Source organism: Thermobia domestica, chromosome 7, assembly GCF_964235325.1.
Source record: "Thermobia domestica chromosome 7, izTheDome1.hap1.1, whole genome shotgun sequence".
Taxonomy (NCBI): Eukaryota; Metazoa; Arthropoda; class Insecta; order Zygentoma; family Lepismatidae; genus Thermobia; species Thermobia domestica.
In genome coordinates this window covers 253,311,465-253,334,224 of record NC_137460.1, presented here as the reverse complement: position 1 = coordinate 253,334,224, position 22,760 = coordinate 253,311,465, and the positions used below count along the sequence as shown (strand labels likewise).

Sequence of the window (22,760 nt, the reverse complement as noted above, 5' to 3'; positions counted from 1 at the left end):
GTCCTTGTAATTTATAAGATTTAGCAAAGTTGACATGGTGTCATAGGATTCCTTAATCTTCACTGAGTGCGCAAGTGGTATAGAAGGTTTTTTATTTCCATTATGTAAAAGGACAGCTTTAAGGCTGACCTTTGACGCGTCGATAAATAACCTCCATTCTTCTGGAACGTAAGGAATTCCTAGCGCCGCCATCAACCCATTTATATCCGTACATACGCACACATTATCTTGCATTGAGAAATAGCTTGAAAATTGAACATGCCTTTTCCTGTACACTGATATGTTCGGTTTCTGCATCCAATAAGTTCCACTGCTGGAGCCTTGATCCCAGAAGTTCCGCCTCTTGTTTTGTCAGGTGCAAATCACGGACTAGGTCATTAAGTTCACATTGCCGGATGAAATGTGGCTCGCGAACACAGTCAGGGATGAACGTTGGATCCTTGGATGTACATGTTGATGTCGATGGTTCATCAAGGTCATGATCATCATCAGAGTCTTTTGGCCATATCTCTTCCCAGTTGGTAGGGGGCTCGGGAAGTGGAAGTTCTTTTGCATTCTGTTACATTTGATAACAAATGTTGATAACCATTTCATGAACAAAACGAAAAAACTTGGAGAATTGTATATATATGTATTAAGATATACATATACTGTACGTTTAAAAAAAATATACGTTGGAAGTACATTCTATTTTTATACACGTTTCTAATTTACAGAGAGCAATACAAGTGTGTTGTTGACTATTGTAAATATTCATTTTTATGTCTGTGTTTGTAGTAATAAAGCAATCGTTTTTACCCCAACTCAGGAGATCTGAAAGCATTACTATCAGGTGCAATAAACAGTGCACACAGTATACATACAAATATATTTATTTCTCTAGAAAGAACAAAGCGATTTTCACGAAACTTGGAGGGTTTATTAAATATAAATCAAGGTATACTTAGGTATAATTTCTATGTTACTATTAGTAAGGAGACAGGAGCTAGGGGAATAAAATATCTGAAAAAGGGAAATTTTTGAGGGAATTTCCCGAAAATCCCTCTGTTACGGGAAAACTGTACGTGATGGAGAGAAACCGAGTGCATATTCGAATTCAGCGCAAAAAGTTCCTTTAAGATCAGGTGATTTTTCTCATGTAACAAACAAAAAGTTTAAATTTGTTAACTAGTGTTATATATTTTACATGGGAGTGATTGACAATTTTCAATCCTAGCCTTTTCTTACAATGATTCATAACACTGTCGTAAACCAGAAAATTTGGAGTTCTGCTATTAGAGAAAATCACATCCGTCAATACTAGGTCGTAGTTCATTTTTGTCATAGTAAAATATCCTCCTTTATACGTACATTCAAATTTAATGTGTAAAAGTTTTACTCTTACGCAGATTGGGATGAAAAGCTGATAAAATCGATAGGTAGAGTAGTATCTCGATTGGGATAGTTGATAGAAGTTAATTTGTATTACTACCATACTTTCATACAAAGTACTGGAATATGTAGAAATGTATATATATATCTATCTTTTTCAATCCTGATATTGAATCAAACATTGCAATATAGCCAATTTTATCATACAAACAAGTTTCATCTTGAGACTTATCCCTGTATTACAACCGGAAGTTATAAATGTAGCAGCTTGAATTTAATACAAAAAACCAAAATTTAGAAATATACCGTTGTTTCACAATACGAAGCGCGGGACACTTGTTCATTGAAGGTGGAAAATTGAAGACTAGTTTAAGTTGTCAGTTAATAACATTGATGGGACGATAAAATATTAAACTCTATAAGGGATTTCTACATATGAAATAAACTAATTAATACCATTACAACTATTACCGTCTATATAATCGACCTGTGCTGTCTATTTGATCCAAGAAGTCTTATCCTGAAAGAAAAGCGACTTCTTACCGTTGTTGTCGTCACTTCTTCTTATTAAATACTACAGAACTTCATCTTTATAAATTCCTTTGTAATTTCCTTTTGAACAAAAATTAGTCAGCCCATTCAAGCATTGATTTTTTCATAGATGCTAGTTTTTATTAGTAATGCTACTATTATTAATAGGAACGGAGCAGGGAAAAGATTTGAAGGTATTAGATTAGGTGAAATAATATTTTGTATCCTGGAAACAACGCTTAACTCGCACCCTACAATAATTAACGAGTTGTGTTAAAACTATTAATAATAAGTTACTAATTACATAACCAAATTGTTTGCGGAGTCTATTGACACGTATCAAGAAGCATCAGGGAATAGTGCACAAAGTTTACGATCGACTAATTAAACTGAACCACGGCAGCAGTAATGACTGTAGAACGGAAACGTCAAAATTAACGGAGAAAGATTAAAAGCTCACTGGTAGTTCAACTGGCATAACGTTCGAATATATTGAAACGAAAAATTAAGTGAGGTATAGTGGTTTTCAAAGCTAAACCAAGTTTTCTTATCAGCAGTAAAACTGTCATATGGTTGTTAGCAGCCACATGCGGTTTGTCAACCAGTTGGATGTTGTCGGTACTACAAAAGCTGAGCCGCACTCCCTGTCGCCAGGGTAAACAATGAAGTCTCGAACTATTCTTTCTGAGTGTTGCAAACCAATAAGCAGATACATAAACCAGAATAACCACTTAAAATAGGGATAGAATACGTAGAGGTCATTCAACAAGTAATTTTCTCTCTTATTAATAATAATAATAATAATAATAATAATAATAATAATAATAATAATAATAATATGATGTCCGAGACGTTTCGGGCTACTATGCATTTTCGGTAATGCTCGGAAATATAATAGATCCTGGACCACAAGTTGGACCGATAATGTATTTTTATCCGTATGAATCGGGTTTGCCCGATTGAATCGTATGAATAGGGATGACCTGATAATCCTGTTTTTATGAAAACAAGCTTAGTCTGTCATTATTGAAAATGATGTGTTGTTTATTTTATTATCATAACCCAAATTGTTCTAATTATCATGTACGAACTCATAACGAGTCTATTGGGTCAAACGGTCCAAACAGGCCAAATACGGATCAAACGGGTTTATCAGGTCTAAGGATCGAGTAAACCAAACGCAATGGGTACCTGGCGGGTAAAGTTTATCTGAAAAGTTCAAGCACTAATTATAGGTTAAAGCCAATACTTAGGAGCTTTAATTGTTTGCATTCACTTTTTTCTTCTTTCTTTCTTTTCTTAGTTAGCCGACCAACGAACTTGCGGATACATAAGTATAAATGCTCAAATCTAAATTATTGCAGTATATCTCTAAAACGCATGACATGAATTTTATCGTAGTTTCCATAACATGGATCTTTTTTGACCTATACTCAATTTCAATTGTATAGACGTATTTGGTATATTTAAGAGATTTTATTTATATTTTCTCATTAATTCAATGGTTTTTGATTGAGTTCTTTATTTATAATGCATTTTATTGTTTCGTTTCAAGGCATTATTATTATAATATATACTACAACATGAAAATGTATTGTTTTGACTATACATTAGCAAGTATTGGGTCAAGTTACAGATTAAAAATAGATATTGTTAGCTAATGTAGTTATCAGTTCAAAGTTCTTATGTCTACAAACTTACAATTTCTAAATTTTTTTTTTATGAAAACAGTTTCAAAGTATTTACATTGCAGGCCCTTCTCTTCAATATTTGCAGTCTTCACAAACAACTAATGCAACTGACATTTTTCATACTTTATGCGAACTTTGGAAGACTTTCTGTCTTTGTTTGTGGGACATTTCTAACATCTCTTCCTTTTTCTACCGACCGTTTCATTCTTCACAAGCAACAAATGAAACTGAATGTTTACTACACACTCACATTTTGCATCTCATACTTTTTGTCTTAGAAGACTTTCCGTCTTTTTGTGATATTACTGGCATCTTACTAGCCGCTGCAGTCTTCACAAAAGCAAATGGTACTGAATGCTTAGCACTCACACAATTTTCACAGTTTATGCAAACTATGGAAGACTTTCTTTGTTTATGGGATATTTCTGGGACCTCTTCCTTTTCTTACTTGCCGTTACTAGTTGAGGTCCTTCTTTCCTAACACAATTGACTCCAATCCTTTTCATAGCAACCAAAACATATTTTTGAAGTGTAGGTGTACTCTTTCTGATTATGATGTATGGTTTGATAAGTTCGTCACACAAACCTGTGAGAAATAATCTTCCCTGATACATCACCTTCTTGTAATAGTTTGGGTGTAGTACAATAAATAAAATACAAGCGTTAAGAGCTCCAGCATCTAACATATTGAACCAAGTGACCATAGGCCATCTACGACTTTGTCGTTTGACAGTGTAGGTATTGAGCATTTTGTGAATATTAACGAGATGCTCATAGTAGCTCGAGTCCATGTTCAGATATGCTTATAGTTGCCAAGGAAGAAGAACAAAAAGAAAATAATTTATAGAACATGTTGAGAATGTATTGCACATTGTAAATATTGCGTAGAATGGCTGAAAATTTATTTTGCAACGAACAAACGATAATGAAACATTTAAAATATAAACAAATCATTGTATTCTAGTAAACGAGGGGGCCGCGGTGGCTCAGTGGTAGAGCGTTCACCTCTGGTGCTTGGGGCCCCGTGTTCGATTCCAGCCCTCGCCAAGTGAACTTTGTGGTGGACAAACACCGTGTGCTTGGGTTTTCTCGGGGTTCTCTCGTTTCCTCCCACTTTCTTCATTCCACCATTTCATTCATTACTCATCATCACCGTCTCCTTTAGCCTAACCGGCATAATCGTGCGACGTGAAACTCAAAGATTTCATTTCATTTTTTACTAGTACACGAGTTTTTTGTAGACAGTTTAGAAAACTCACAAAAAGCAATTGTAACTAAGAGCCATCTGTTTGTTAGCCATCAAAAGGATTAGTGTGTTCAGAGTATTTATTTCTAAAAATATCTTATTCAGAATACAAGACTAATAGTAGTAATACTACTACTAATATAATTACATTTTAGTAAAACAACTACTAATTTGTCATAGTAAAGGACTAATCTAATACTTATATAGACTAGTATTAGTATTATATACTAATACAAATATAAAATACCAGTCTAATACTAAAATATACCACTGGTCAGAAATGACCCATGATATGTACACTACGTATATAAATGTATATAATAAAATCTTAAAAATAAATGCAAAAAAACTTAAATACATTATTTTTAAGTTTAAACAAACCAATAGAAGATGTCACTGAGAGCAACTACAGAGCAAGAAATATTACGGGCTAAGAAGTACACATAAATTACTGGTGGGTCATTTTTGACCCATGTTCTGCGTTCTAGGGATATTATTGCAATGAGCATCAACGTGATTTACTATTAGGAGTTAGCGTGATGCACTAATGTTAGTCTTTTATAAATCTTTTTTATTATTATTATTATTATTTGTTTATGCCCTTCATGCAACTTAGAATCAATCTCACATAAAGCACTCTATCAGACCTGATTGAATATTATTTTGAAAATTTTCTCACATAAATAGATAAAATAAACAATTGGAACTTCACACTTCAAGAGTTCAAAACATGTCCCCGTTTTCCTAAATTTCTGAGGATGATTGATCTATGTTGATGACACTATGATCTTTGTCTCCATCAAAAGTATTTTGCAAGACTCGATAACTTTGTTGCATGTCCTGGGAAAACATTATTATTATTACACAGGCCATCTGCCTATAATGCCAATTTAAAACTTTTTTACACAACACATTTACACCAAGTAAAGAAGTGCTTTCGCTGTCGTGATATTTTCTCAATTTATATTAAAATCAGAAGCTGTAGCAGATTTCGAGAACTCCGGTTGTAGTAGAAATAATAGATTAAAGGAGGGATATATTTTTAGGGCGCTTTCCTGACTGCACAAAAACAGCACTCTTTAGTCTACAGCAATGAGTGTTAAAATCGGAAGTAGACAATTTTCTGCCAAGGGAAACCGCTTTTTGATATATATTACGTGTTTGGTTCTACAGGGAACAACATTATCACTGAAAGTGGAATATATCTTTAATTTCCACTTCAATAGGATTAAGAGACAAGTTGTTTTCTATTCTTTGGGTTCTAAATCGATTTTTAAATAAAACGCTTGTCTTTATCTTTGAACATTTTGTCTGTGCAGACCTAAATGGAGATAAAAAATTGTACTCCACCTCTATTGATTCCGGTTTTTGTACAGTGTAATATAGATGAAATGAAATGAAGTCTTTGTGTTTTATGTCCCACGTTTATGCCGGTTAGGCTAAAGCAGACGGGTCAATACAGATTAAACGCATTCTTGGGATGGTCAATCCCTAGTAGAAAATTAGCTTTCCGTATGCATGTTTTCGTTTTTTCTTCAGTGATCAACGTTAAAACCCAAAAATCGTTTACTTTTTTTATTTCAAGCTTGATTATGGCCTAGGCACTCAAACTCGATTCCTAACATGTCACTAAATACTGAAAAAGTTTAATGGTGATGGGACCAAGTAATTCTTACGACGTTTTCCGTTTTATAGACGGACGGACACACGGGGTGTGTAAGTAATAACAGAATTTTGATAACTCACGCCCCTAGCAAGATTTGTTCGTTGCTGTGCTACTCTCATCTACTAAATGGAAGTTTTTTTTCGACCAGTGCCGGATTGGATTCCCAGATCCAGAATTATAGAGAGAAGTGTTGATGATTTTGTTGTTTGTCACTCCCGCTGCTGAGATCATAAGTAGCATGCCACATATAATTGCGCCTACCAATTTCTTTCGCTGATATCAGCTGTAAATTAAAGTCAATGGAGAATTGTTTGAGAAACGTCTCTGAGTATCACTGTGCTTGTACGTGACTCTTATCACCGCCTTGCTTTTTTTCGTGTAATGTAAGCTTGCTTTTAATATCTTGGAGGTTATATGCTTTTAAAATGCATTCCGTCCAGATCTTCCATGCTCGGGAACATTACCTCCCAGCGTGATTCCTATATTCGCTTCTTAGTTTGTTTGCTGAATACTAACTCCCATGACATGCTTCTCTGCAGCCTGACATGTTTTTGTATTTTTACTCTTATTGTAAAGTACCGTGCGCACAACGGAAATCTACGACGTTGCTTTCCGTTCGTAAAGTGTTAAACCACTAGTGCTATATTTTGTGCATTATTATCTTTTTTTTTCATTATACATTGTGAACCGTATGCAACATACGAATTTTAGGAGTGCTTTTCTTATTTAAAGTGCTAACTAGTGTCTCCTAATAACTGAGACTTGACAACGTTCATTACTATCAAGTTGTATCAAAATTTGAAGCATGTATGGTAGAGAGAGTTGAAATTTATTTTGAGCGCGGGACATAGATGGATTTGTGTTACTGTACATTGTAAAAGATTGTGGTCATATGAAATAGCAATACTTAGTATTTTATCCATTATACTTGCAAGGGCTTCAATTTCCAGTTCAAGGTTAGTTAGTGTGACAGGATTATAAACATCAATAAGCTTTGTGTTTACTTAAGAAGCTCTCATGGGAAACAATAGCACTCTGATTTCTTTTCTCTTTCACCTGTGTGTATTTTGATGTCTTAGCAGACCTAAACGTTGACTAAATCGCTTTCCGCATCTTTCGCACATATGAGATTTTTCACCACTGTGTATTCTCATGTGTCTCACCAAATTTGAATTTTCGCTAAATTTCTTTCCGCACATTTGGCATGTATAGGGTCTTTCACCAGTGTGAATTCTCATGTGTTTTGCCAGAAGTGGACTTTCACTGAATGCTTTTCCGCACCTTTGACACGCATGAGGTTTTTCACCTGTGTGTATTTTTAAGTGGCTTCCCAAGCTTGAACTTGTAGTAAATTTTTTCCCGCATACTTCGCATGTATGAGGCCTTTCTCCAGTGTGTATTCTTATGTGCCTTGCTAAATGAAAGCTTTCACTAAATCTGTTTCCACACGTTTGGCACGTATACGGTTTTGCACCAGTGTGAATTTTCATGTGTCTTGTTAAGTGTGAATTTCGACTAAACCTCTTACCGCATCTTTGGCACATATAAAGTCTTTCACCTGTATGTATTAACATGTGCAATGTTAAAGCGGAACGTTGCGTAAATCCCTGACCGCATGTTTGGCATATATGAGATTTTTCAGCTGTATGAGATTTTTCAGATGTATGTATTGTTAGATGTCTTGCAAGGTCTGACTTTCTACTAAATCTCTTTGCACATTCTTGGCATGTGTGATTTTTTTCTTTATTTATAAACACGTGAGATGTAAAATTCGAACGTTCACCAAATCCCTTTCCAAACTCTTGGCTCGTAGGACGTCTCTCGCTGGTGTGTATTAATTTATTCGCTTTTCTGGAAAAAATATGTTTATAGAACGTGTAACAAATTTAGGAAACAACGAAGTGGAAATCATCGTAAATAATATGAGATTCTACTGCTTATAGGTAAAATACAATAACATAAATAGGTGGCGCTTCCAACTAAAGTCCTATCTGATACCATCGTATTATTAAATGGAATCTAGTAGAAATATTGTACTGAGTATTATGGGAGAGTTTCAATATCATTTCTATTACCAAACATAGTGAGGTTTTTAATTTACAATCTGAAATTGTATCTAAATTTATATATACGATATCACACTTAACTAAAATGAATACCTCGGTATATATGGTAGACTATGGAATGAATATATCATAATGGGTGAAACCGGAGGTACGGTGTCATAAAAATGTTTATATATCATATAATAATTTGCTGTAATTACAACTACGAAGAACTGTTTCTATTATGACTAAGAAACAGTAGGAAGGCTATAAGAATATTGCACGAAATACGCTATTTCAAGCAGTACACCAATCACTACTAATGTTTCTAATACCACCTATGTTCTTTGCAATATATATTATTCCACATTACGGACTTCTGATATATGTCTGTGGTTCGATGGGTTACTTGTCTAAAACACTTTTAAAAAATAATGCCTTTTCAGAAACAGAGAATTTTCAATTGAATGTTATTCGTTATTATGTATAAAAAATATCTGATGCTATACTCCGTGGTTTGTGTAAATTCTAAGGTCAGTCTAAAATCTAGAAAGAAATTAACGATTTACTTCACTCACGTAGTAATAAAGACCTGACCACAAATTATACGTTCTGAAGTTAGAAGCAAAATAACTTGCAATAGCTGTTCAAAATTGAAACATGTTTCATGTTGTTAGACCCTTTTGGGACTTTTTCCAAGGCTTGTACACTCATGTCCAAAATTACTGACGCATGCCTATAAATACGTTGTTGTAGGAATGTAATTTGATAACGAACTCGCCCAGTATTTCTTATTATGTTAGTATGTGTATAATCGACAAAGACATGTATGTGGCTAATTTCATGTCAAAAGAGCAATAAATAAGGAAAATGAAACGAAATTAAAACTTTCTTGTCCATTTCGCAACATTTTGGTTTATTCATTCTAATTACTTATTTATAATTATCTTCATATGAAATTTCCCACAAATATACATTTCCCAATTATACACATAGTATCAGTATTAAAAGTACCCTGCAAAATAATTATCGAATTATATTCTTACAAGAAGGCAGTTATAGATATGCGACTATCATTTTGGACATGAGTGTACCTAGGGATATACTTACGCTCTCTTAAATTCTCAAAATTGAATCTCAATTTATTACACTCGCCTAAAAAGTAATGATACGACCTCAAATTATACCATCCACAGTTAGGTGTAGAGAAGGCGACGATTAAATGCCGAAATTTGAGAACAGTTCTCACAACGATCGAGAATTTTTTCACCGCTTGTCCATAGAGTTAGCATGATGCCAAATATACACTTCTACTATAGATTCCAAACTGGCGTAGATCACATATTTAAATGTTTGTATTGCAAATTTGTTAAAATGAAAGAAAGCGACTACCATTGTGGCTGGTAGTGCTCTTGCAGTTTTCAGAAAGTTAGCACTCGTATTTTATTAAAGTTATCTAATAAAAACAAAGATTTTAAACATTGTGCAGTTGAAGCAGAATAAGTGCAGTTAAAAAGTGTAAGTCCAAAATATGGTTACAAATGAGTTCCTAATCTTTGTATTTGAAATATTATCAAACTTGGAATTGTTCATAATACATTTTCTGCTTTTCAATGCAAATGAAATTAATGCAACTTTCGTTATTTCTATTAGATGAGTAAAATAAATTACTTGATACAATCTAAAGGGTCAGCAGATACCAGCATATAGTAATTATTAATTAGTTCATTTCTTCTAAATTTTGATCTCTTATTTACGCCGCTTTAAGAAATTAACGCGGAAGTGGTTTATTTGAAATCATGTTATTAGTACCTGATGACAAAAATAAATTATTAGTTATTATTTTCTACAATCTAGAAATAAGTATTAATGTGTTAGTTATGAGGAATGAAAAATGTCAATCGTTTTACATGTAAACCATTTTCGATTTTCACTTATTAATGGCAGATATTACGTTTTCGAAACTGTCTAATTGTTGGCGACACTGTCAATATTAACTTATGTTTTTGGCATGTCTCTTTTATTATATCAGCCAAATAAATTATATGCTGTATCTCTTTGCATTACTCAAACAGTATGATTATCAATAAATATTTTGCACTAACATTCGTTACATATTTTGTTTAAAAAATAAATGAAATAAAATGTTTATTGAACTTGCTTTGTAAAAAATACTGTTTTAATAATGATAAACTTGTATTTGACCATGGGCTAGTTGAAACAATAGTAGTTGCATGAAAACGAAGATGCTTATGGACAATGTTTCGAAATAAATAACATAGAAGGTAAATAAAGAACAATGGTATTGCATTGTCCGTGTTATTTCCAGGAAAATTCCAATGACCGTAATTATATTAATAATTATTATTAGCATTATAACGGACTAAATCAGTATCAATGAGAAACTCCTAGGCAGCCTGAGAAGTGTTGATGATTTATCTTGGTCTTCATGTTATGGAATCTTCCACCACTTAACACTGTGACCTTTAACACCACAGATTCGACGCTGGTAACGGAGATTTTCCATTGTTTTCACATCGCTCCCATTCCGAAAAACTACGCCACGACGTAAGCGTCGGTAGACCACCGATGGGCAACTAGCGATCTCTCGCCATAAACTGACGGCCGCAAAGCGACGATCCACGATGCCCCACTTCCGTGTTGAAAATAATATCACCAGTACCAGGGGCGCGATGAGATTTCAATGAAGCACAAAATTACTCCACTAAAATATGTGGAGATGCCTATATACGTGATTTGTTAACATTAAGGTGAGTCTAAAAAACACTTATTTTTTTAAGCACCCAGGGATGTGCGCAAACCATCAACGTTACACTTACTAGGTCCGTGCTATTCCGACTTCGTAACAGACACGATGAAGAAACCCCAGTTCTAGAACTATAAATTGTTGAGGATTTTTTAATTTGGCTTATCACAGTGCTCCTTTAATCGTGTATATTCGACGATAATCGTCTGGGATCACATAAAATGTGTTTCCCGTGTAATTTCATAACAAAATGACGCGCTTCTACTTAACATAATTCATATTTTTCATATGTTCACTTTCTAATGATGGGCGACAGCTTATATCTAAATTCATACAATTGTACACACTCATCTCAATTTTTTTTTCATTTTATGATCTAGAAGGAGGCTTGCTCTTGACCCCCGGAGCACACCTCAGGAACAACACATCACGAAAAAATAATACAGTGCATAATAATAACCGTATGCAGAGGCGGTAGTTAATAGTGGTCCCTTCGCGACTCTTCGCAACGAATTGAAGCATCGCGGGCCACAACAAAGTCATCGAAACTACGGCGCGATAACTTCAACACTACGACAATAGATACCTGCTTGGACTCGACGAAACACTATCTCCAGTGGCTCAGTAGAGGCAATCCTTCGACGCGTGAGAAGCCTACCTACGTAAAAATAATCAAGATCAAATCTGTTATGCACGATTCCCTCACAAAGTAGCATGTGGCTTTGCTAGTGAAATTAAATATCGAAAGGAAAATGTGGTAATTCATAACCGGGAACTATCGAAATGGCCGAGACTTAAGGGGATCTGATACCTCTTCGCTTAGGTTTCTAACTCTTCATTTGCTAACATGTAAAATTTAATATGGTAATTTTGATCAAAGTATTGCAGGTAATGACTTGAAATTTTTAATATAGTAAGTTTGGCAACAGAGAATAAAAAGTATGCAGCAGTGGAGAGAGGGCTGACCATCTGTTTGCTTGTTAGCTGCTTTTAAAAGGACGCTCTTACCAGAAAAATCACGTTGTGATTCTCACTTCTCAGTGGTTAGAATGGTCTGGACTGTAAGCGCCCAAAACCACTTCTTTCTTCCTTTCACGATTTGTTTGTTTCTTCCATTCCCTGCAGTCACAAGAAGACAATTTGTTTCGGAAAGCATTTTGAATTAGTAGCAAAAAGCAAAACTGAATGACACCACGAACGGATTAAAGGGAGGGCGGTCACTCCCTCCGAGAACATTTGAATACTTTGAATAATCGGAGTAAGAAACTAGAAATTGCGTAATCTAATAAGAAAAGTTTGTTGAAGTATACAGATCAAGAAGCATTTCAAGTGTTACAGTACAGTCCCCTCCCCTCCCAATTCCCTTCTGAAAAAGTTTTGTTTCTCTGTTCCATATTAGCCTTTACACTTTCACTATCCAGTATTGATTTTCACCATACCATGTGCACAGCAAGGCTAGTAAGGTTTACGAGTCCTTCCTGCCCCCCTTTTTAAAAATAGCTAATTATAATAAAATTTATCGAAAACAATTCATCTCAATGATAAAGACTTATACACATTCATTATTGCAATATTAAAATAAACTCGCCGCCTGTCGCGTATGCTAGCGATCTAATATATACGAATAGATGTAAAGTTAGTTTGAAATATTGTTTTTCTGTAAATAAGTCAGAATTCATATTTGTTTCTATTGTTGCATCGACAAAAGTGAGTGCCAAATCGTTTTAGGCTCGTTGGTCTTTGCGAGGTCCCTAAAGATGCAAGGCCGTGGGCAGTCGCCCACCACTTGAAACGCCTCTGCACTAGATGTCTGCACGTGCTCGGGCCTACAAAGCATACATCACTTCGGGCCCGGGAGGGGTTCGGGCAGTAGCATCATTTCATATATGGCTTGGGGGGGCAAGACCCCTTGATATATGTAAAATTTCGCGTTTTTCACTGACTTATTACTATTCTATTGATAAAATCTATATAAATCTCAAACTAAGAGGGGCAAATGCCCCTCCCTGCCCCTTAAATGACGCCCCTGGGTTCGGGCTGTGAATTTTTAAATATACAACCAATTTCTCGGACTTTTTTGGCCTAACTTTGTAAATATTATGTAAAACGATACAAATTGCACCTTTCTTTCTGGAGGACTTTTAAAACACAACTGCAAAACCAAACCTCGAATTGCTGTAAATAAAAATACAATTTTGCATTAATAATTAAATTTCTGTAATTCGGACTTATTTTGGGCTCATTTGATTATCACAGAGCTCAGTCCGGGCTCGGGCCTAAATACTAAGACATATTTCGGACTGGGGTCGGGCCTCACATTGTAAATTCACGGGCCGGGACCGGGCTGAAAATTCCGGCCCGTGCAGACCTCTGCTCTGCACCCGCTCACATTCCTTCCTAGTCCAGAAAATCTCCTCCCCTCCGCATCGTCAATAATAGTAAATTTGTTCCTCGTATATTTGCTTATTATTGTAAGAGAAGTTCAAACCAGAACTCCAAAATTTTTTCGTTCTCTGGGGTAATGTGAGTAATGCAAATTAAGAAAGATATGCGTAATATACAAATGTCAGAAAAACTTGATATCTATTTGAATAGACCTTGTACGTAATGTTTATTTTAGAAATGGAAAACTTATGCAAATATATCGAGACATATGAAATTTAATGTTAAATAGTGGCGAGTGAGCCAGAAGGGGCGTGCACTATTCAGTTAGTCAAAACTCGTAGCTTGAAAACTACTATTTAAACCAATATTGAATTAGACAAATTTGTAAAAAGTAAGATAACCATAGTTGGAAATAGTGTATGTATTTTTTTTAGGAGGAAACCCAGAAGTACATTCTCGATAAAATAATAATAATCAGTGGCGTATTTAGGAGGGCTTCCAGGCTTAAGCCCCCCTGAAATCTTACTATAGTAAAGTATATGAAATATCTTGCAGAATTTTCACATTTTCAGGCAAAGCCCCCCCGAAACAAAATCGTAAATACGCCACTGATAATAATAATAATCTTCCTCACTTCAATCATAGGTTGATGGGCAAGAAGGAAATTTTAAAACTTTTCTCTCCCCTGGGAGAACTGTTCTATAATTTGATAAGGTCTCTTCTTCGTTACTGCATCTATCCTTGGTCGGGCCGCGGTGGCTCAGTGGTAGAGCGTTCACTTCTAATGCATGGCGTTCTTATTTCGATCTCCGCTCGCACCAAGTGAACTTTGTGGAAGACAAAAACCATGTGTGGGGGTTTTCTCGAGTTTCTCCCGTTTCCTTCCACTTTCTGCATTCCATCATTTCCTTCATTTCTCAACATCACTAGCTCCTTTAACCTACCAGGCATAACTGTGGGACGTAAAACTTATGATTTTTCTATCCTTGGTCTTCCACCTATCAAAACGGTGTGCGATCTGAGTGTCGAATAAGATAGGTAAGCATGCTCTTTCTTCTCTTTCCTATTATCTTCATAATCTGTCGTCCTTTACTAGCTTCCTTTAGTACGTCTTCATTCCTTTCCTTATTATCATTATTATTATTAATCTTTCTATGGGTACATCTCGCTTTTGTGGCAAGATTCGCCCATTCTAAGGTTTTAAACTTTCGCTCTTGATTATAAAAATTCATTATACATTATAAAAGTCTATACAAAGAAATGTATAGGTCTACATCTTATAAATAGTATACATCTTACAAAAATAAATTATCAACGAAATACCTCACTACTGTCAAACAACATTTGTACTGTGTATATATTTATATTAATTATATAGACTGTTATGTCTTTTAATCTCATGGCTACCCAGCTTGCCTCACGACGATGGGCAGACGCCAATAATTTGAGTATTCTAGCAGGGAATCAAACCTAGAACCAGGCGATCAGGAGTCGAACGCTCTAACCATTAGACTATGAAACCCCATTGAATGACTACAAGGTTAAAATTCAAATGATTCTACAATTATCAACGAAATATTTCACTACATTTCTAACACTAACGACGTTTATACTGTTGATACATTTATATTAATTACTTTATGAAAACGAAACTATATATCTGAAATTAAAACGATCCTACAAAAAGCATTTTTTCCCAACAAAATACCTTACTATTGTCAAACAACATTTATACTCTGTGTACACATTTTTATTAATTATATTATAGAAAAGAATAGAATGATTATATGCTTGAAGTTAACTCATCCAAAAAGCAATTATCAATAAAATATCTTAATATTGTACACTGATTACATGTACTGTACACTTTGTATATTACCAATACACGAATGTCTGAAAATTGAATAAAAATATTGTATGTGTGAAATTATTACATTGACCCCACAAAACCAATTTTTGCCAAGTCTAATACCATCTTTCAAAGACATTACTTTTAGTTTTATTACAAAGTAGAGCATTTATAGCATCTTATACGAGAACAATATAGAACTTCTTATTATGATAAAGTACATTTAACACAAATACGTTATTTAGATGCAATATTTTTGTTCGTTCCAAATTTTTAATACAAACTCCTGCTGCTGTTGTCTTTTTACATTTACTGTCTTCGAGTTTATTTTTGTTTGTCGAATCTAACACTGAGGTTCATGACGGAGAGGAAGTGACTGTTCCAACCGAGAATCAACAATTCCAGAGAGTATTACTGCTATTTCTATAGACAGCCGACAAAAGGGCAAAGCTGCCTAAAACAAGTTTTTGAAAAAAAGGAAAAAAAGAAAGAAAATTAGAAAGAAAAGATCAGAGGCGACATTAGTTTTTAGCCTGAAGCGCTCATAAATAACTACCACGTGTCGCGAAGACTAGTAGAGCTAGAGCTTCCGAGGGCTCTCAATTCCTTCAGAAAGATCTATCCATATATTACATACAGCATAGTTGCCAAACTTACTGAAGAATATATTACAATTAATCTAACGCATGTAACGTAAACTGGAGACCGTGGTTGGATTTATATGGGTCTTATGTATTTGTATTAAAAATTTCAAGACATTACCTGCAATAGTTTGTTAGAAATTACCATATTAAATTTTACATGTTATCAAATGGAGAGTTAGAAGCCTAAGCGAAGAGGTATCAGATCCCCTAAAGGGAGACACATAATTGCAAAATATCCGTTTGTTGTATGTTATTTTGGAACCCAGATATGTGAGCAACGAAGATATATTGGTATGTTACACATAACGTTTTTAGTAGCGTACGAATACATAATGCAGCAAGTCAGATAAATAATCTTTCGCTATATAGTATTTTGTAATATTCCCATTTATATGTATAACGCATTTGGTGATACGCCTGTATCAAACCAACGCATCGCTTCCCTTACTCTCGGGACAAAATTATGCGTTTCTGCTTTGAATCAGTTAAATAGCATTCTTGCTTTCAAGGTTACAACTATCAAGTTCGTTAGTATCTTCTCCATAATAGTTGTTATCGTGTACGTAAAGTGGAGTCTCCCTAAAATAAAGCTATAAGGAAGATTTCATATCTGCACGTCAAAAATGTTAAAAATACAAAGGTTGATTTCCTGACAAACAAATAAATATGTAATGAATTTATGTATGGGTCTTTATTAAGGATTAGCAGTGGGAATATTCCCAATGAGAACGAGAATAAAAATTGGGAATATTCCTATGGGGCCGCAGTGCCTGAGTGGTAAGCGTTCACCTCTCGTGCTTGGGGTACCGGGTTCGATCCCAGCTCCCCCCAAGTGAACTTCATGGTGGACAAACACCGTGCGCGTGGGTTTCCTTGGAGTTCTCCCGTTTCGACCCACTTGCTTCATTCCACCATTTCATTCATTACTCATCATAACCGTCTCCTTTAGCCTAACCATCATAGTGTGGGACGTAAAACCAAAGATTCCATTTCATTTTCATTTTCGAATTTCGCTCTCTGAGAAAGAATCAAATTTTGAATAAAGGAATCTTTGTGGTCGTAAATGCATATATCTTGAAAATGTAATATTTATATCAAAATTAGGTCTGCTTCTCAGGATGTTTTACTAGTACCCGTGCTAAATAGGACACTCTTACGTGTGTATTCATGTACCAGTTTAGTTCTTACGAATTTTCGTAACACAGTTTATATATTCGAAATAGCCTATCTTCTTAAATTAGAGATTTAATAGTACGCAGTAAGAACACAGTGGAAAAGCACAGTGTACCTCAAACTAACATTGTGTATATGTGTCATCCCTTACACTGGCAACCTTAAGAATTTTACGAAAGACTGCGTATGTTTTTTGGCAGTTACAACCTAATTTCTTTATAAGATTTAAAAATTCAACATGATTATAATATTGGTAGTGAGTTTGTTTGGAAAATTTAAAGTGTTTTATCGGTGACAAGGTACGATAACACGGAGCTACTTTGCTCAATATTTAAGTAATTTTAAAGAAAATCCATTATAACTTAGAAAGGAAATGACTTAAAACACTGCATTTTAAAATATAATAGCAAAATATATAAGGAAAACATTAGTGCAAGTACGCTAGTAAACATGAATTATGACCAGTTATTCAAATATAAAGTTTAGTGCAAAGTAACCTCATACCTGGGGTCAGTTCGCACAACATACAAAAATTATGTTCAAAATACGAAGTTAACATTTCTATGCAATCTTTTAATTTTAGTATTTAACATTGGTTTCTACACAAAACTGCAAGCAATCTATAAATGTTGATATTAAAATGAAGATACGGGTATCGATATTTAATATGAATATTTGAAAAGAAGATTGTGCATTCTCTGGTACCGGCATAGGAACTAAATTCTATGTTGAGCATTGTCCCACAAAAATGAAAATCCAGGGAAAAAATTCCCGGAAACTGAATTGCCTTGGTAATTCCTTATATCCAACAATATCACCCCACCGTAATCAGTGAAAGATTTACAGGATTTAGGTCTTTCATGCTGAAACCCACTTAAAGTGGATGATTTTCTTTTTAAAAAATCTAATGTTAGTCATTCTTTATGCGTATGCGTTTTAAAAATCCAGAAAAGTCTAAAAATTTCTAAAAAAAAAAAAAAAAAAAAAAAAGTCGTGGAGATGTACATTTCTTATGATACAGTTGTGCGAAAGGCATGGTGTTGGAAAAGAAGGAAGAGCATTTCGACGGCTATCTATCGGAGTATTTACTTAAGGAACGCATACCCCAGGTAACTGTTGTACAGTATTTTCTTCTTGAAAATGGAAAAGCTCACAAGCCTCAGTTTTGAAGGTAAGTGACTTCTAACTGAACGGGAATGTATTTCTGCAGCGCGTGCAGTAACTGTATTGTATGTTAACAAGTGAAGCGTTTCAAGTATGAATCTAAGACAAGTGCTATTGAAATTTTATGATCCCCAAAACCCACGTTGTCACTACCCTCGCTTACGCGACTGGTCCCTTTGGACGTACACCACCGCTCCGCCCGAGGCCCGTGGCTTGGATAAATAACATTCGTGCTTTAGTGGCCACCTAGCACACGTTGGTTTGTTTTTGCACAAGTTTTTATACCCGTAATGTAAAGTAACGTCATGCAAGGTAACCTTATGTAATTCAACAAAATATAACTGAATGCAGTACGTTTTGGTGCTTTATTCAGTTCTCAAAATGGCCCGGCTATATTGCACTCATGCCTAAAACATTTTAAATAAACATACATGTTTGCGTAGTCTCTAAGTAGAATAAAATAATAATAAAACAACACAATTTCGTCAAGAATACACATTTTAAAGCATCATCCGGAGTCAATAATAATAAGTATACTATGATAAAAACGAATTTTATTTTGAAATCGTAATATAGTAATTGAACGTAATTTTCTTTGTCTTTGTACATAAACGCCCAGAATATTCCCACTTTGGGGAATTTTGACGGAAATATTCCCGAAAAATATTTTCCCAGCAATTTACCTATCATTATTCTTTACAACAAATCTGCACTTATTTATTGTTACAATTACCACCTATTGTTCTTGTTCTTGGGAATTGTTTTGCCCTGACGTTGAGTCTTCTGGGCAGTTCAGTTAGACTCGTCTATATTGGGTTAGATGTACTATTGGCAGTCCTTACAGGAGGATATATCCCACTTGAGAGTTATATCAAGCTGTAGTACAAGAACTAATTAAAGCGTAATGTTGTTAATTATTATGTATTGCTGGAGGTGATACATTACTGTTCGAATATTGTTAGCTAAGAGAAAGGGAACATTCACTGGTGTGGTATGATGGAAATGATGAATTACAGTATATAGGGTGGTAGGGTAGGTTGGAGTTCACTTAATTACCACCTATCTAGTTTTGATAATACCTTTGGAAGCCCTTCGGAACAGTATGGCTAGGCGTATTCGAAAAAAATCGTTGGTAAAATCATAAATGTCCATACTTTTTGTTCCAGTATTACACATATAAGTAAAATTTGAATTTGTGAAATTTTCGGATTCCCTTCAGTCACATATCTCTTCTTTTACACAAAGATCTATATATGAAACACTATCGTAAGGCACCCATATCGTATATATCGTATATATGTACAGCGGGGGACACTTCTAAATGGTACAGCCATATGGAGATTTACGGCTAAGGTGTACCATTTAGAAGTGTCCCCCGCTGTACAAGATGTGGTGAGAAATGTGTTATCTAAAATAAAGTTATCATTAGTTAATTGGGATGCGAGCTGCATGAGATTTGTATGAGTGGTAACGATCACTCCTGTTTTGTGTACATCTAGTCAATGTGTGCAGTTCCGCTTCCAAATTGTTAATTATTAATTTCCGTTTGAAGTATCTTACATAACTGTTTCTCGCAAAGTATCGATCTTCACTATATAACTTCCTAATGCATGGCACCGTATTATATATCTGAACCAATTAATATATATAAAGTTTAACATTACCTTTTGCGTCCAACTGTCTTTGAACTCCTTCTTGTTAACTGTTTGCAGTCGTTAAAGGATGACACGGAAGTCTCCTCAACCGTTGTTTTTCTCACCGTTTCTGTATCGCTTGCAAATGCAGCATCTTCTACTGAAAACTCTGGTTTGACTGTATCAATGTTTAAACTTACATCTGAGGAATACGTAGCTACATCCTTCCCCATTGTTTGTTCTTCTTCCGTTGTAGATAATACTAATTCTTTGTTGTCAGTCATCAGTTCGTTTGTCCACCCTTTCCCTTCATGTGGATCTTCCTGAAGAAAGTCATAATCAATTTCTTCCTTGCACAAAAATTCCATCTTAACAGATGCCTCATCTGCCATTATTGCATCACATTTAATACGAATTCGGAACTTCGCTTCATATTTCACTTTATCTTATGCTGCCAGTGTTAATAAAACGACTTAGAAGAACACAACTTGATACTTCCACCTAAACATAAGATCAGATTAAAGTAACATTTCCTTTAATAACACACAAAATAATTGCGTTAGAATAAAACTAACGCCTCGGTTCAGGTTCAAGGTATTTTCCTTCCTTCTCTTCGGAAGTTTGGATCCTGAAAAAAAAAGAAAAGTAAGTATTGCTCTCTTTTTTTTTTTTTTTTCATTTATCGTATTCCATTTTCTTTTTCCTCCTTACTTGCAGCCAGGCCCGTGCTGGCCCACTGGGACACCGGGACATGTCCCGGTGCGCCCTCCGAAACATCACATTATATATTTATTAATCTTCTGTATGGCACAGTTCTATACAATGAATACATACTTTTATTGTTGGTAAAGAACCTGAGAAGGGTACACTTGTAACCATACGGTTCAGCTCAGTCAATTTTTAAGAAGAAAATTTTTAACTTTTTAAATGAACCTCGCATAATAGTGCTTCCAAGAATTTTTCTCTCAGCCAACAAACGAATGTGCATATATGTTTGTGCGTCTCAATTGCCACGGAGATCGCAGACTTCCTCTCTCCTTCCCATATAAGGAGCTAAAATTCAGCACAATGGACAAACGTCGTCTCAAAACATTCCTGTCTATGGGCTGTCATGACTATTTTTAGCTCTTGACATCACCAAACTGCGTAGCAAACCGATTCTTTGGCCTAGCAACCAGACGAGACGGAAAGAAAAGGTGCTTTAGTCTGACTTACGTACACGGGGAAGCAACCACGAACGAATTAGCTGGTACAAACATACAACAAAAATGAAGTATTTGTTACATACGTTAAGTAAACTTCTACTTAGAAACTAGAACGAACTATCAAAATGAACAAGCGACGTTGAATAATATTGTAAACAAGTACAAATGAAGTGATTTTGGCAGTATGGAATTGGAGAACGGCATGCAATTCAATTCGCCTTAAAGAAGATGAGAAGAAACCAACCCGCAACCTTCTGGACATACCCTCAGGAGCCGCCAATGGCAATTCCTTTTCAATTGTCACAGTGAGTAAACAGTGCTAGTGAATAACAAAATCAACCATGTGACGAAATATAACGAATGATTCGTGTCTACCGCGACATCCGCGTCTTTCTTATTAAATGGGTCTAAATTATTGGTTATTAAAAGTGAAGTGCCACTGTTTGTGTAATATTTGTTCATAAAGTTTTAGTGTTGTGAATTAAAAGCAAAGATAGAAATTCGAGTATCCTTTCAACATAATAATCATGGTTTAAATTTACATATGTTTATTTTAAGAAATAATCTAATTAATTTTTCTTTGCAGCACGAGTGATTAGCGCCTATGCAACTTAGTAATACACACATTAATAAATTGCATTAGCGCTATAGAATACAATTAGAGTTAACTTTGTGCCGGTTTCCCGTAACGTTCTGACCGAACTCTGAACCTGTTGTCCGACGGCTATATGGTCAGTTGCAATGGTCGATCAAACCCACCAGATAATGCTAAAGAAGACATTCGAGCGGTGGAGAATCGAACCCCAGACCATAGTAAATGCGTAAGCCCACTTTGGGACCGTAGGACACGAACCACGTACAGTAACAAAAGGGTTTATCCCGATAGGGAGTGAGACGTACCTGGATCGAACCCAGTACAGTTATATATGAAAACAGACAGGGATAGACGAGAATCGAACCCAGGACTGTAATGTATGGCTTTCTTTTGTGGGAACGTACCAGGACTCGAACCCTGATACTGTCATAATATGGCGCCCGATATCACAGGAACGTTCGGTAAAACCGCATAAAAGCGACGGTAATTGTATTTTCTCGATTAAGGTAAATTGTAGTGCCTTATTAGTGCTATTTAATTTTGTTGTTCTGGCATTAGTAAATTAATCATCATGTCCGTAAATAGAGAAATAATTCCTGTCTTGCATGAAATGCGAAAAATATGGAAAGAAACAGAGTACTTGATAGTAGAAAGTCAGTTCAGATATAGAAAAGAACCTTTTACATTGTCAGAAGTCGAAAATGCCTTAAAAGTAGACCAAGAAGTTTGCAAAATTCGTAAAAGAGCTAAACAGGAAATTGCAAAATCTCTTTTGGAAAGGAACATAGAATATA

The 22,760-nt window shown here is 35.1% G+C and overlaps 1 protein-coding gene across 4 annotated transcripts in view; it reads right to left on the bottom strand.

The window, feature by feature from the left end:
- LOC145690826 (uncharacterized) overlaps positions 1 to 20,762 on the bottom strand; it is a 71,512-nt gene extending 50,750 nt beyond the window's left edge. Inside the window, exons 1-2 of one of the 4 annotated variants that reach the window (XM_081766142.1) lie at positions 20,197 to 20,762; positions 1,180 to 8,356 (exon numbers count right to left, since the gene is read on the bottom strand). In XM_081766142.1, coding sequence (XP_081622268.1) covers positions 7,558 to 8,356; positions 20,197 to 20,558 — 1,161 coding nt within the window. In that variant the 5' untranslated portion in view covers positions 20,559 to 20,762 and the 3' untranslated portion in view covers positions 1,180 to 7,557. Of the gene's footprint in view, positions 1 to 1,179; positions 8,357 to 20,196 lie in introns of those variants that run through there. The other 3 variants (XM_081766144.1, XM_081766143.1, XM_081766145.1) reach the window with 3 other exon arrangements.
- Between the last annotated feature and the right edge of the window lie 1,998 nt (positions 20,763 to 22,760).